At 43.5% G+C, this 16,042-nt stretch overlaps 1 protein-coding gene across 1 annotated transcript; it reads left to right on the forward strand.

Annotated features, from left to right (window-relative positions):
• Positions 1–4,965: 4,965 nt before the first annotated feature.
• Positions 4,966–15,765, forward strand: DCK (deoxycytidine kinase; the record flags this gene model as incomplete). Its single annotated transcript, XM_084263511.1, has 7 exons — positions 4,966–5,035; positions 6,353–6,471; positions 9,181–9,374; positions 10,366–10,513; positions 11,959–12,074; positions 12,557–12,656; positions 15,739–15,765. 7 exons carry the CDS (start codon positions 4,966–4,968, stop codon positions 15,763–15,765), a joined length of 774 nt encoding a protein of 257 aa, XP_084119637.1.
• Positions 15,766–16,042: the final 277 nt, after the last annotated feature.

Raw genomic sequence — 16,042 nt, forward strand, 5'->3', positions numbered from 1 at the left:
TAGCTTGGAGGGAATACAGTTTCATTGACCACTTTGGTTGTATGTTGGCATAACGGTGTTCTCCCCCATTTAAAAGCACAGCCCATCTCCAAGGAACTAGGCAGCTGGGACAAGTAGTAGAAACATACTGGCAAATGTTCAGTGGCTCGTAATTTGCTAAATGCATCTTCTGAGAGAACCTAACCAAAATGTGGCCTTCTCCCACACATCTCTAGCCTTGTGCTTTCTCAAACCAGAAAGGAGAATTGTCTGTGAGAAATTCACCCTTGGAGTGATCCACAGATGATGCCTTGGAAATTCCTGCTGCAACCATCTCAGTCAGGTTTCCCGGTGCATGAGCCCATACAGCTAGCTGCCTTGGTTGTTGACAGATCTTGTCAGAACTGTTGGATTTTGGAGTCAAAGAAGTCTGTGTTCAGTTTTGCAGTGTGCTGTCCCATGACGTCACTCGTTACCAAACACGGTGCCCTAGATGGTTAATGCAGCCAGACTTCACTAGACTGTCACTCTGCGAGACCCCTAATTTTAGACCTGAATAACATCAAGGCATTACTTGGCTGACTCTTGAGCCCCTCAAGTTTACAGCAGAAACCAAGATTAGCACATGACAGAAAAGTTAATCTTATATTTTGGGCATCTTTCCTTGGCTGAAATTGCTGAGTAAAGGGGAAAACACTGCAGCAGCCTGCAAAGTTTGTACGTGGCCATTAGTACAGCCAGCTAATAAACATCTAAACACAGAAATACACCTACACTCATTTGGGAGGCTAGGATCACTACTTCTGAGTTCAAATGATGTCTGTCAGAAGCGTCTGAAGGTATTTTGAAAGCAGAATTATCTTCGATGAAGGTAAATTAGCTAATTTGTTTTATCATCTCTTCTGTCTCCTCCCCCCCCTTCTCGAGAACAATTGAGAAGACCTAATGTTGAGCTAGAAACAGGCATTGTGTACCTGTTTCACTGCTGCCTATTTAGAAATGGAGCCATGGAGTGCTGTGTAGAAAAACAGAGCATGTGTTTGACTCCTCTGCAGGTCAGCATCACTGCCTATTAGAATCTGCTCAAAGGACAAGTGGTATTTTTCCATAATCCTTATATTTCACCTATTTTTAGGTCAGAGAGAGCTACTGTGTTTTCTTAATGTGTGGATGTAAAAGCAAAGGACTTTTACATTGTGTTTTCCTTAGCAGTAGGAGGGCCATGATAGCTCTGGGTGACAGGTTCAGGGGCTCTCAGGACTGAGTAACACAGAAGACAGTCATCTTTTCAGAGTTACAGGAGCGGTCAGCATCCACCCTGCTGCCAAAGCAGCTTAGCTTGGCTCCCAAATGTGAACTGGGCTATTTTAAACAGACTTCAGTGATGCAGGAAGCTGAATGTAAGAACGTGATGTTACGCACACAGCTTTTTATGTGTGCTTCTAACTGAGGAGCACTTACTGAACGTTTCCAGCTACAGAGGCGTGAAAAGCGCTGTGGATGCAGTTTGATATTAGAAATCCTGTAAACTTTCCAAAGAGAACGGCTTTGCTGAGCTCAGTCAGTGCCGCTCAGGAGGCAGGGGGTGCATGCTCACTGCGCTGATGATGCGTACCGGAGAGGAGCCTTTTAACTATGCTTCAGCTCATGGCATCACATCTAAAAATCGCTTTTAAAATAGCCAGTTATAGAAATTCAGAAGCATCTGCTGCAGTTCAGCCAATCAGAATTAGAATGTATTACATAAAAACCCTAGTCTTGGGCGGAAAGTGTGGGCTTTTTTGTACTTGTATCTGGCAGTAGAAAACACTTTTACAGGATAATTTCTAGGCACGTAATAAAAGCTTGGAGATCATGATTTGCCTGACAGCTGTATGAACACATTGTTTAATTATTCAACACTTGAAAATAGCAACATAAAAAGACATGTACGCAGTGTTTGGGATGTAGTATCCCTATGCTGTTTATATTTGCAGCTTTTAATTGTTTTTTTGCTTCAAAAAGATGTGGGACCAGAAGTTGCTGTGTGTTTACACTCTCGAAGTAAGGGCAGGTTAAAATGCCAAACAAAAGTCACCATGTCATACAGATGGAACCTGGATGGAGGGAATGTGTTGATGAAGTAGTGTGCATTTTGGGGGTGGGGGACACACACACCTTTATCCCCCAAGCAAAACCCAGAGAAACAAACCTCACATTACCAAAGGACGCTGTTATGTGCCATGAACTCTTGAAGACAAAAAATTTTTGGCTTTGTTGTCATCGGGAGCGGAAGGTGTTGGGGAGGTTAAGCCAGGCTGGGCCACCAGTGTAATGGGGTCCCTAAATTCTGTGGTTTGTAGTGATTTTCATCTGCCAGCATATCAGACCGTGTCAGTGATGTGGGTGGTAACCTCAGGAGGTCATCTACCTCAAGACGGGCCGGGGCTCGCCTGCTGAGTTCATCAGGTTCTGCCCCCGTTGCCAATGTTGGCGCCGTTTAGGTGGCACGGATACATTACCTTCGCAGAAGTAGATTTTGAGGGCCTTTCAAATCCAAGTCAGGGCTACATGTTAATAATGGAAACAGAAAACAAGCCACTTTGTGCTGTTGCTGGTAGCTGAGCGGTAGATGGAGAAAACAGGTTTCTTGGGGCAGGTGGCCCGCCTGCGAGTATAGAGTTTCTTTTACTGCTTACTATGCAATGCTTGGAACTTCGGCTTTTACTTTGAGAGAGAGAGAGGAGCGCTGTCCTTACTCAGTACTTAGGAACTGAACACCCTCCCAGCCTCCCTGACACTCACTTGACAGGTAAGGATACCTATTTGCTGCTATGGACTTTTACTTACCCTTCAGAGAATTCCTTGCCGTTTCTCTTGGGGTCCCCAGACCCGGGTTCACCAGAAACACATCCTTTTTGGGTAGCTGTTAATTTTCTCGCTCCCCTCTCCCCCCTTCCTATCTGCCAGAGTGCTGTATTACTGTATATAAACCACCCCCTTTGAGTTAGACTGTTTAAAAAGCTGCAGCACGAACACAGACCCTGTGCTTTTCTTTCACAAAAGAAATTCCCTGTTACTCTGAACCTTGTTTCCTTCGCTGCTGATGCGAATTGTCTTTTTTCTTTTTCCTCCAAACTGCACTACTAAAACCACTAGCAGTTTCCTGGATGCCTGTCATCTTCTCCTGGCTATCTTATCTTGTAAGGTGAGACTAACATTGGTTATTCTAAGTGTTAAACCTTTCTGTTCTGCTTTTCTTACAAGTTCCTCTTGCCAGGTTAAGATTACAGTCTAGGTAATTATCAGAGTACTTTTTTGTTTGAGGAACCAATTCCCTAAATTGTTCATAGAGTATTGTATTTTTAGGGGAAATTAATTTTTATAGCCACTAAACTATACTCATTATTTTTGTACGTTTGCAACTTCTGACATTTTTCAGAGACGTGTCGTGGAGGGAACGCTTATTTTCATGGCTGTTTTCCTACTTGGGTATGCTGTGGTTGTGTTGCTTGGTACCTGGAAGCACATCCCTTGATGTGCAGTGGAAGAGAGAGAAGAATGCAATAAAAAAAAAAAAGGTCATTTTTGAATGGGGAAAAAAAAAAGTTACTATGAAAGCAACACTAACCTTTCCTCTCCTCTTTTAGAACTTTAAAATATATGGGAGAAAATGCAGTGTAAAATGCAAGGTGAGAACCCTTACTGTAAGCTAACTGTGCCAATATCGCTTCAGTTTGTAGTCACTGATTGGTATTTTAGTTTTACATGAAAACAGCTTTTGATTAAAGAAAGAAAAAAAACACAAACCAAGTTGAATGTCTGAAAATCTGCAACATGTTTATTTGAGAGTTGTAAATAATGTATACAGATTGTTGTACGTGATGGGACAAAATATTTAAATTCTAGGTTTTTTCAATAAGAAACGAAAGGCTGTTTATAAGAGACAATAAATAGCTATGTTTGACCATGATTGTCTTACCTCCTCCTTGAACTGGTTTCTAAATTATCTCCTGCCTGTAGATAGATTATTCCCCCCCCCCTCCCCTCCCCACGCCCATGTACGACACATACAAACATCGCACATCCCTGTCACAGTTCTGTTCAGGCACTGTAGCAATAAAACAACCCTTCTCGTTTCCTTCTTTCACTGCCTGAGTTTACCTTGTATGCCTGGAGCCCGGGGTGGGGTTTCCCACCGCACATTCAGTCCGGCCTGAGGTGCAGCCGCCCGTCTTGGGGTGGTGGAGGGCGTCACTCCGAGGGTGGTACCTCGGGCGCAGAGCTGGGGGGCCCTCGGTGCCAGCAGCAGGCAGAGGTGGTTAGAAGCCTTGCTGTGGTTCTGTCCCCAGGTAGCAGGGGTCGGGGTCGTGCAGATGCTCCTGGTTTCATGTGAGAGCGATTTTGGCACGACTGCCTCGCTGTCTGCGCCTCTGCTACAGGTTAGAGGTCTCTTTCCCGCTTTGACCCGGTTGTTAGGCTGGGAGGGTGCCAAGGATGGGTACGGCAGCTGTGGCCTGATTTCCCCTGACTCCATCCTGCCTTTGCCCGTAGGAGGATTTTTAACGTAACCAGTTGCGTGTGAGGGCCTTGCGCTCACCTCCCTGTGGCGTGCAAAGACGGGCCGAGAACCGACCAACTCGGGACAGGGGTGGTGCCCGCCAATCGATGCGCTCCTCCTGCCGCAGCCCTGCCTGGATCCGCAGTGCCGAGATCGACGGCCTGACCCGCCGGCCGCTCGCCGCCACTCCGCGCTCGCTCCTTCTCCTTTTTGGCCCTCGCGCCCGCCCGTCCGCTCCGCCGCGGGCTGCCCAGCCCCTGTTTTCCCCCCCGCCGCTGACGTCAGGGGCCGGGCTCGCGCGCCCGCAGCGCGCCAAATTCGAAGGCGGGTGAAGGCTGGGCGCGCGAGCGCGGCGGCCGTTATTTCCGTTGCGGTCGTTACGCGCAGCCGGTGGCTCCGTCCCCGTCCCTGTCGTCGCCCCCGTCGCTCGGGCCGCGGGCAGAGCAATGGCCACTCCTCCCAAGCGCGGCCGGCGCGAGGGCAGGATCAAGAAGATCGCTGTGGAGGGCAACATCGGTGAGTCGGGGCGGGCGGGAAAGGCGGCCTCCGGCGGGGCTCTGCGGCCCGGCCCGGCCTTCTGGGGCGCCCCTGCAAGGGCTCTCTGGCCTTCTCTGTGCGAGAAGGGGGTCACCGGCAGGCGGGGAGCGGAGCCCTTGGCGCGGGGCGGGCGGACGCTGTAAAACTGACACGCGGGAGGGGAGGAAAGAGCCCAAGGAACTTTTTGTTGCGGGTTTTAATTCAGTCGCCGCTTTCAAGTTGCGTTGATGTCGGGAATAAATTTCCTCCCGCACCTGTCACAGACTCACGGACCGGTTTGGGCTGGAAGGGACCTTAGAGATCATCTTGTTCTGCCCCTCCACCAGCCCAGGCTGCCTAAAGCCCCATCAAACCTGGCCAGAGAGGGGGCAGCCAGAGCTGCTCTTGGCAGACTGTGCCAGTGACTCACTGTGCTCACAGTGAAAAATTTCTTCCTTATATCTAGTCTGAATCTTCCCTCCTCTTCATTGTACAGGTCCCACATAAATGCAGTCTGTCCGGTTCACCATGCAATGCTCAGTACTACTACCGATTAACAAGAGAAGCCAGTTTAACCATTGGAAAGAGCAGAAAAAAATGTGGGCTGTTCATAATGAGATACTTAATTTGTCTTTTGGTTTCTTGGAAGAGACTGCTTAAAATTGATGCTAGGAGTTGCCAAGGGCATCTGTTGCTTTTGTGATGTGTACTTGGGTGTTTGATGGCCAACTGATTGGCATCTTGCAGTTTTAAGGATCTCCTCTTAAAGCTTTTTTTGTTGTTGTTTTGATCGACAGCACATTTATGGTTAATGTACTGTTGGAAGTCACCAGGAATGCACCTTTGTATCTCCATTTGAAAAACCATCACTTTAGCTTTCCTTTTTTTTTTTTCAAGATTGCTTCCCCCTCCCTGTCCCCTCTTCTTCCTTAAAATAACTACAGAAGGCTGCAACTTCATGCCTGAGTCTGGCCCACTTATGTAGCTTTCAAAATGTAAGGCTTGGTGGTGTTATTGCAAATGTCACCTTCTAGAGCTCAGGTAATTGAAGTGGGTTGAGACTTATTACTGATTTTTGTAAAATGTGGTACCGGTGTAGTGTGGTATCAGATGAATAGGAAAACCCCAGTTGCTCAATTCATTGCTGATCTGTGGCACGCAGTGTTCTCTGATTCATGCTTGTCATGAAGTCAAAGTAAATAGGTGTGGGAGACTCATTTTGGAACTTGAAATTAGAGTTGTAGGGTTGTTAGATACTGACAGCGTCTGTGTTTTCTGACCGTTGTCCTTCCTGTTCTTTTCCTGCTTCTTCTGCAGCTGCAGGAAAATCGACGTTTGTGAATATTCTCAAACAAGCTGATGAGGAATGGGAAGTTGTCCCTGAGCCTGTAGCTAGGTGGTGCAATGTTCAGCAAAACTCTGAAGAGGATTGTGAGGTATGGTAAAAGAAACTAAGGGGAAACTGGACAAATAAAATAACTAATCAAATGTTCTTCTAATTTCAGTACACCAGCATACCTGATAGACTGGGTATTTTAGAAAATGTGATGGCAGTGTTTTCACTGCTGCTTATCCTAACACTTGAGTTCCTGCTTTCCAGTCTGCTCAATGTATTATAGAATAAATGCTATTCCATCATCAGATGTAAATTGTAGAAGCCTGTTCGGTTCTACATAGAAAAGCAAAGGATGGAAGAAAGTTAGGCAGAAGTTAATTTTAGCAACTATGAAGGAACTAGATAAGAGCAGAGGGTTGTCTAGATGGCCTGAAAGGTCCTCTAAAATGTTTGGAAAATGTCTCACTTGTGCTAAATTGTTTATGGTCTTGGTTTTTTCCATCAGCTACCTGTAATTCTCATTGCAGTGCAGCTGCTACCTAGTGGCCAAAGTCATTGCTGTGTAGACAGCTGCTGATGACCTGTAGAAGACTCTTCCTTCTTGGGTCTGGCAAACAGTACTATGCATTTTGATTAGTTAAGTGTAAACTTCTTCCAATTTTTTCTCAGCTACATTTTTTCAGTTCACCTTAAAAATAATTTCTTGATGATACTGTACTAAGTCCAAATACAAAACCAGACTACAGTCCCTAATTTTAAGAACTAAGCTAACAAGCTCATTTAATAAATCTGAACTTAAGGATTTTATTTTATTTTTTTTTAATTTAGAGTGGTAGGTTGACCCCAGGCAACAGCTAAGGACCCCCACAAACACCAGCTACCCCCCCAGCAGAGTGGAGAAGACAGTAAGAAGAAAGGCGGTAAAACAGTTGATGGGTTGATATATAAAGACAGTTTATTAAGCCAAGGGAACAGTATAGGAACAGAGTGATGCAAAGGCAATTCCTTACCTCCTAGAAACGGTCTCTGAGCAACAGCTTCCTTGGAAGACAACTGCCTCCTCTCCTACATCTTCCAGCCCCTGAGTTGAATTGCAGAGCGGGATGGTGTGTGATGTGGAATATCCCCTTGGGCACTGGGGCTCACCTGTTCTGGCTCTGCCCCTCCCAGCTGCTTCTCACCCCAGCCCTCTTGCTGAGGAACAGACTGGGAAAGTGAGAAAGCCTTGATGCTCTCCAAGCACTGTTCAACACCAGCCAAACCACCTGTGTGTTAGTAATGGCGTTTTAGCCACACAAAACACGTTGCTGTATGGTCTGTTACAAAGAAAATTACCTCCATCCCAGTCACGTCCAGTAAGCTTAACATGAAATTTCAAATCTCTCCTAATCCTCCCTGAAGTTAGAGTTACCATTTTCTCCTTTTGCTTTGGCTGGTTTGCAGAAATGTGGTGTTAGATATGGCTCCTAACATTAGTCACGAAACAATTAAGTCAAGGTTCATAAAGACAAGACTGTACTCTGTGTGTTAAGCTGTTTGAGTGTGTTTTGCAGGTATCTTACGGTCTTTGTATTGTTAGTAGCTTGTAGTGTTCTCCTTGTTCATGTGATAAGAGCAGCACGGCGCTGCACACCAGCTTTGTTTCTAGTAAGAATATTGTACAGCCTGAACAATAGGCCTTTGCCTTTCCCCCTCCCCTTCCCTCTTTTCTTTCCCTTTTTCAAGAAAAGGTGTCAACATTCAAGATCTTCATTATTGCTTTTTTCGGTATAGTTTAATACCAAAACGTAGACTTCCACTTTTTGATCTTTATGAAAGTTTGTGGTTTTGTTGTCTCACACTACCAGAAGAAAAACAGTTAGGAAGTTCATTTTAATGTGTGTGTTTGTAGGAAGAGATGTGTCAGTGTGTGCATAGTGGTTCGATTTTATGAAAGTTGCACCTGAAATGCTTCACACTGTGCTTCTCTAGTAGGGTGTTTCTCAAGGGTATTTTCCAGAGGGTAGTTCTTCATTTCCCCCTGGTGAAACTGATAAATAAGGGCTTTGTGACTTGAGAAAGGTCACTGCAGCTGCATTTTCTCTACTCGATTACGGAACAAGGATGCGTATCCTGCAGAGTGGAACCAGGCCCCATAGTTCTGTCCCATGCCAGCTAGAACTCTTCCAAGCAGTTCCCATGCCGTAGCAAAAGGACTGAGACAGGAGCAGGCGTTCTGGTAGGCTGTGCTTTCTAGTAAAACAGAAGCACGCAGCTCTCTGTTTCCATGGGCTGCAGTGGCTCGCTCTTGGCATTTGATCTCCCTCATGGGCTGAGGGACATCTTTGACCTGGAGTTTGTTCTGAACCTCCCGGCTAAGGTAAGAGCATAATCATATCTGAAAATGCTGCATCAGCAGCTGGTACTATAGGAACTGTAATTAACAGGTGGAAAAAACCAAAAACAAGCCCAACTTTAAATTCACACATGTCAAAGCAAAGGGAGCATGGATTTTTGTACAGCATTGCTGACTTTTTGTACTGATAGGATGTTGTTCTTTTATTTAAGCTTGGAAATAGTGATCAAAGTGTTTTGGTCCTTGAGCATTTTGACATTGTAGCCTGCAAAGAGTTGCTTATTCAGTGCAGCGCCATAACAGAAATGACGTTAAAGGTGCTTATGCCTGGTATTACAAATAGGGTTGAGAGGTAGATGTTGTAAACCTGAACTAAGGGCCGAACAGCTTTGACCAAGTAGAGCAATTCTGCTTTGTCTGAATCATCCACCTTCTCAACTTTACTTGAGAAGTTTTGTATTTGTTTAAACCCAGGAGCTGACTACATCACAGAAGAGTGGCGGGAACGTGCTTCGGATGATGTATGAGAAACCAGAGAGGTGGTCTTTCACCTTCCAGACATACGCATGTCTCAGCAGGATCCGGGCTCAGCTCAGATCCCTGGATGGCAAACTCAGAGAGGCAGAAAATCCTGTGGTGTTCTTTGAGCGATCTGTCTACAGTGACAGGTATGTTGGCCTGAAGTTCTTAAAGCAAAGATCAAAATTCTCTTAAGTCAAACGCCTAAACAAAAAGTAGAGCGTGACAGAGTTTTGTCTCTCCCTTTGTCATGTTTTTGATACTGGTGAATCATAGTGCCCTCAGTAACTGATTTGTTATCTTTTTCTCATTGGTGTGGCAGCGAAGTAAAGTTACTGTTTTGAGAGGTTGTATTCCTATTGTGTAACCTTGGTTAGGTACACGTCGTTTCCCATTCTTAGTGGGTGGGTACTAGGACAAGGGGCAATGGCTGTAAGTTAGAGCACAGTAAGTTCCGCACAAGCATGTGGAAGAACTTTTACACAGTGAGGGCGACAGAGCACTGGAATAGGCTGCCCAGGGAGGTGGTGGAGTCTCCATCTCTGGAGATAGGCGTCCAGACGGGTCTCGAATATCTGTGCAATACGAGCTAGGGAGCTGCTTTGGCAGGGGGGTTGGACCTAATGATCTCTTGAGGTCCCTTCGAACCCTTGTGATTCTGTGATGCTCCTTCAAAGAAAAGAGGGGAGAAGGAGTCAAGAAGAGTCAAAAGCAATTTCTTCCTTTGTCCCTTATCCTTGTTTTCTTCTATGCTTCTTGACCCGGGCTAGCTATTTTGTGTTACACTACACTGTGTTTCTGGGTGTGGAAGGTGAGATTTGATAGCTAAATCACACCACGTAATCCTTGAGTGTTCACTGTATTCTAACTCATTGTAAATAAATGAGCAGAGTGTACAAACCAGTGGTGGCTTACAGATTATCCTTTAACAGATACTTGACCTGCACAAGTTACTGCTTTTCGTGAGCACTGCTATGGGCAATGGCAGGGGACCTAGATGCATGTTTCTAGTCCCACCATACATCAAACACAATCACTGTGCTCAGCTGCTTCTCTAGCTACTCTGTGGTACGTGGGGCAAACAACGTGGTATCTGCGTTCAAGCTAATTTGTGTTTACATAACTATTTTGTGTACACAGGTATATCTTTGCAGCTAATTTATATGAGTCTGATTGCATGAATGAAACTGAATGGACTATTTATCAAGACTGGCATGACTGGATGAATAAACAGTTTGGTCAAAGCTTAGCACTGGATGGGATCATTTATCTCAGAGCCACTCCTGAGGTGAGGAATAAAAATTTATCACCGCACAGAGAATGAGAGTATGTGTTTCGTGCCTTGCCTGTAAAATGTGACCTTTGTTTGTGTTTCCATAGCTACATGAAAAAAAATTGCTATAATTCTAGCCCTTTTTTATGATAAAAGAATTACATGCTTGCAATCAACTCCAGTGAGGTCACAGCTGTGTGTCATTGCATATTGTTGTATCTTTGTTTTAGGGATTGCTTTTAACATCTTGGGCAAGGAAACAGTTGAGAAATTCTCCTTGAAATGTGATCTCAAAATCTTGAACTATCCTTACCTTCACCATAAGAGTTCTAATGATCAGAGTTCAGTTCAGATGGTAGTATTTCCCTGAAGACTATAATACTTGAGTTATGACTCATGCAGTCTGGAAATACTTAGAAAAAGAATGTTCTTTCAAATGCAGCTTGTGTATTTTAAGTAAAACATAATGAGAATGATTTTTCTAATTACAAAAACCAGAATATATGGCAAAAGCAAACCAGAAAATAACATTGGAACTAAACATTGGGGAAAAAAAAGATGGGGGGGAATCACAAAATAGCTACAGGAACATTGCTGTGATAGCTAGAACAATTTATGGTTAATGTCACAGCTGGTTGGGGGTGTGTGAAGCCCTTTCACCTGGAGCAGTGGAGCTAAGTCAGATGAACACACCCACTGCATGTGAGGATTATGACAAAGCTTTGATCTTTGGGCATCTGACGTGTTTTAAAAGGAGAGGACAACGTAACAAATATATCTTCTGATTATGAGACTTACATGAGCAAGAGAAATCCGGAACTATTTAGAAGAGCTCTACTTGAAGTCATTAACTTACAGGTCGCTTCCTTACTTCCAACTTGGTTATTGTTATAAACAATTGCATAATGTAACATGCCAGAGTTTCTCTGAGGGCTTTCTTTTTTTTATTGCCCTTTCAGTCCAGAATGTATATTTTAATTATGAAGTACAGCAGTTTTAAGCAGTTTTGACTGGGTTGTTAGTGAGGCTTGGATGTGTTCAGGACAGGAACAAATGATTTACTACATTTGAAAACTCCTAAGAGCCAGAAATATACAATGCATTTTTTAAAATGCATGTCTGTACTGTCAAGTGTATAGTTCTGTGCTCTTCTTGTGCAATTCACTGCTACCACTTCTTTTAATAAGGAACTTACTAGACACCTTTCCTTGAGGTGGAGAAAAACAACGCTATATGTTTCCTTGGGTCCTCCTTGGATTTGGCATGTAGCATGTGGGCTCCAGCAGCTGAACATGGCATACTGTTTCTATGTTTCTAAGGTTGTTGGCAAGCTGAATGGTCATCTTTGGCAAAGAGTGGTGCGCAGTAGGAAGAGTTGGCAAAAAAATCTTCTGTGCACTAGACTTCCCCTGTAGGTCTGCAAAAACAACTAATTTTTTTTTAATATCTTTTGGTCTTAGAAATGCTTAAATAGGATTTACTTGCGTGGAAGAGATGAAGAACAAGAAATTCCCATTGAATATCTGGAGAAGCTTCACTACAAACATGAAAGTTGGCTTCAGCACAGGACACTGCGGTAGGGTTTGTTTCATGGTTACTTAAAGGTTAATAAGTCTTCTTAAGGATGTTCTGTAATGCGTTTTCTACCACTGAAACTTTAGCTTTTCCTATGATAGATAAAGCTAAACTCCATGAATATTTCTATCTATATGTCCTTAGTAGTCTTGGCTTTACAGCATGTTAATTATTGCTAGGATATGCAACGTGCCTTGAGTTCTCTTCACAAAGAGCTCTGAATAGCAGAGGATTCAGATGAACGAATTTGAATACACAGTTGAATTTAACATTAGCTGCTGGGGGAACAGGATGTTCAAGAGTCAAGAAGGTATCCTAGGAGCCACTGTAAATTCAAGCTGCTTTATATTCAGAATTCATGCCTGTAGTTTATATATGCAGTTCTTTTCCTGGCATTCTTAACAATAAGGTGCTTGCAGGGCTTTGAGTGACGTATACTTTATTTCAGCTAGTAATGTTTTCTTTGTTCCTATCCCAATACAGGACAGATTTTGAGTATCTGCAGGAAATACCTATTTTAACGTTGGATGTTAACGAAGACTTCAAAGGCAAAAAGGACAAATATGATCACATGACTGAAAAGGTAATTTTTGACAAGCCAAACAAACTGATGATTTGGGTTTATTACCAGCATGTCAAAATGAATTCTGGATACTTCGTGCATCTCAGAGCCTCCTTGTAGCATTCTTCAAAGTCAGACTAGACTTACAAACTGTGTCTCTTCATGCCATTTCCTACGTTAATTTTCCACGTAAAAAAAATAAGGTATGGAGGGAAGGAAATAGTCCAGGCTCATTTGAGAAGACTTTCAGTAGTAGCTTTGCTTACAAATATAGTTTTGAATTTGGAAGAAGTGTTATTGTCTTTGTCCTGCTTCTATCCTTTTCCAGGTATCCTAAGAAGTGTGATGGGGGTGAGAGAGGATGAGGGTGGCTGTTGAGGGAGGGGCAAAGACTGTTATGCAGGTCGAAGCTGGATGTCTAAGGTCAAGTGTGCCTTGTGTGAGGTGTGAAAGTGTCTAACCTGTGGTGCTAGTCAGTACATGAATTTTGGTTCCTGGTACTGTGAAAAGACAGTCCAAAACCACTGCAACACAGAATCCAAGGTTGAGTTTACTGAACCTGTGGCCGAATTTTGACCCAATGCAAACTATTTTAGGTTGTGCAGATACCTCTTGCTAAATGAAAGAGTGTGCTCTAGGCTCTCTACTGGTTAGCAGTGAGCAGTACAGCTGATGCAAATCAGGATCTTTTGCTCTAAAAATATACTTTCCTGTATAATCATCTGTCTAAAACATTTAAGTCATGGAGTTACATTCATGTAACGAACAGCCTTCTAGGCTGCTGCAGCACTGTGTATTTTTAGTCTTGTTTATTAAATTGGCACTATCATGAAAGTTTTTCCCTTCAGTTGTGTTTATTAAAATGTTATTCAAAACCTTGCTCAAAAGAGGTGGTCTGGAGTTTCAGGGTGTGTTTTTCAAATGTTTTTGTTTGTTTAGGAAGTAATGCCGAATATGTGTCAGAAGTATTTTTTAGTTTTATTTGAAGGCATGGGAAAAAATGTCTATTTGATATAAAAAGAATTCAAGTTGAGATTTCTATTTGCATTAAGATGATCTAATCCTTAGCACAAAAAAGGTTCAATACATATTTAAAGCTGGGCCAAACCATAAAGGGTTTTTTAACTGCTCAGGTGTCTGGTATTTTAATCGTGATGAGATTCAGCTGAGGGCAACTTGACTTTTATTTGAGTAGTTGCAATGAGCTACAGACCCTAGCAATGGCATGTGCACATTTCTTTGTGCTTTGGAAATAAATTGTTTACCTCCCAAGAAAAGCAGCTTTGTCCTTTGATCTCAGTTTACCCACTGAGAAGTAGAACTGTTCACCTGATTAAAACCAGCCTTTGTCGTATTTGCTCTTGTAAAGCTTGTTAATGGATGGAATGGCTGGACATGGCAGCTGTGGAGTGAATGAATATGCTTCCCATCTGCCCCATGAGATAAGGCCAAGCTCAGGCACCTAAAAAGGAATTTTGGAGGAGTTCACTCCAATATATCTGATCAGGTTATCTGGGAACAACTGAAGCCCTCTGCTGGCCTTACTTTTTTGGCATTTCCTAAGCAGAGTACCAGAACTGCCCCATGCTTTGAGGCTGGGTGCTTTTGGCCTATGCAGGTGTCCAGTGGGACCCCAAACCTGTGTTTCCTCCTCACCTCTGTTGTGATGCTCACCTACAGAGACCCATCCTGAAACTGTGCCAGCGGCCAGGGACAGCGGCTATCTCGTGATACCTTTTGAGTTAGATTATTGGTAAACTTACATATTACCTTCTCTATGTGAAGGGATTTGGCCTTTTTTTTTTTTTGGTCTTCTCCCACCCCCACTTCCTTGAGCCCTGAACAAGGAAGGGAAGTGTCGCAGCTGGAGAATGTGATCCAAGATCTGTTTCCATTTCACCTCACGGATTCAGACAAAACATTTACAGATGCGCTCTGTGTATGAAAGCCTCTGCCAAAGGAATAGCACCATGTTCTCTAGGGAAAAGATGATTCCTTTCTGTGCCACAGTCTGGCTTGAGTGGACAGATTGGAAAATGCTCCCAGTTCAGACTGTATCATGGTGTAGATGCTAGGATGCTCTTGAAGCTGAGGCGGGAGTTTTGTGCCTAGAGCCTGTGTTCCTTGGGTCTTGTATCTGCTGGATGGTTGTATTTTGAAAAAGGCCTGGTCCTACCCTTGCATTTTAAAGGGAGGTAGTAATTACTCTCTTACTTTTGGGGAGGGGGAGTAGAGGCAGTACAACAAAAAGGCATGTGCACCTGTGGCAAGCAGTGCATTCTCAGCATGTCTACCTGTAACCTTTGGGTGTGACCTGAATTTATAATGTCTGAAGTGACCACACTTACAAGGATAACTCTAGCCTGCTGCTTAGCATGTTTGGATCCAGTTCTTGTGCAGTCACATGGATTGTTTGAGGTGCTATACCAAGTCTGGGTACTTTATGTAGGATCACAGACATCCCACTCAGGGTTCTAGATGGCATTCTATGGACCAGGACTTCAGTATTAATTTTTAGGTGTCTGTAGCCATTAAAACCACTCTGCAAATACTGGAAGTGGAGTTGAACAGAGGCTGAAATATTTATGGGCTTGTTCTACAGTATCGGGTATTTGTCAAGCACTAAGGTTTTGCTGGGTATCATTTTATTATTCATTTGCCAACCTCACATTCCAAGGAACATAATCATTAGGTGCCTTGGGCTGTTCATTGATATTAACTATGAATGGTGTTCTGGTCGTGACTGTGACTTGGTGTTTACCATATGACTGATCTTTTGAGGTGGTCATTATCCTTCCAACGTTTAGGTTAGACCTGCTTTTAAAATAATTAATTTGTGATGTAGGGCTGTAGTTTAGGACCACGGGAGGAATGCATGTCATTCCGATGCCTGTCTCTCTGCACCTGCTAAATTACAGGTACCGTGGCTGAAAAAGTTATTGTCGGACAAGAAATGGCATAGCCGAGCCTAAGATTATTTTTCACATCTCCTTTTTCTGTAGGGAGTAGTAAAGCATGAAGCAGTGGAGAGGTAAATGTAGTTGCTGTATATTTCTGTTGATGAATACTTGGTTTGATTGACGATATTTGTTTTTTTTCGCAGGTCAAAGAATTTTTGAGCACCTTATAAGCCTCTTTGAAGCACAGGCAGAGTCAAACTGTTCCAAACATCTGTGGGATCAAAGCCTGAAGTACAGCTTCTGCTTTTATAGAAGGCCTCTGGAGAGGCAGGACTCAATCCTGTTGATTTAATTATGAGGAACAAACAGACTTTGTGACTAGAGAAATTATTAAATAAATCAGTAGGTCTATTCAGTATTATATTAGGAAACACACACAAGTTCTGAAGATACCAGAATTCTGAGAGTTCCCAAATACTGCACTGCTTTCTAATCAGACCAGTAAGT

This window comes from Gallinula chloropus, assembly GCF_964237585.1.
Source record: "Gallinula chloropus genome assembly, chromosome: 4".
Classification (NCBI taxonomy): domain Eukaryota; kingdom Metazoa; phylum Chordata; class Aves; order Gruiformes; family Rallidae; genus Gallinula; species Gallinula chloropus.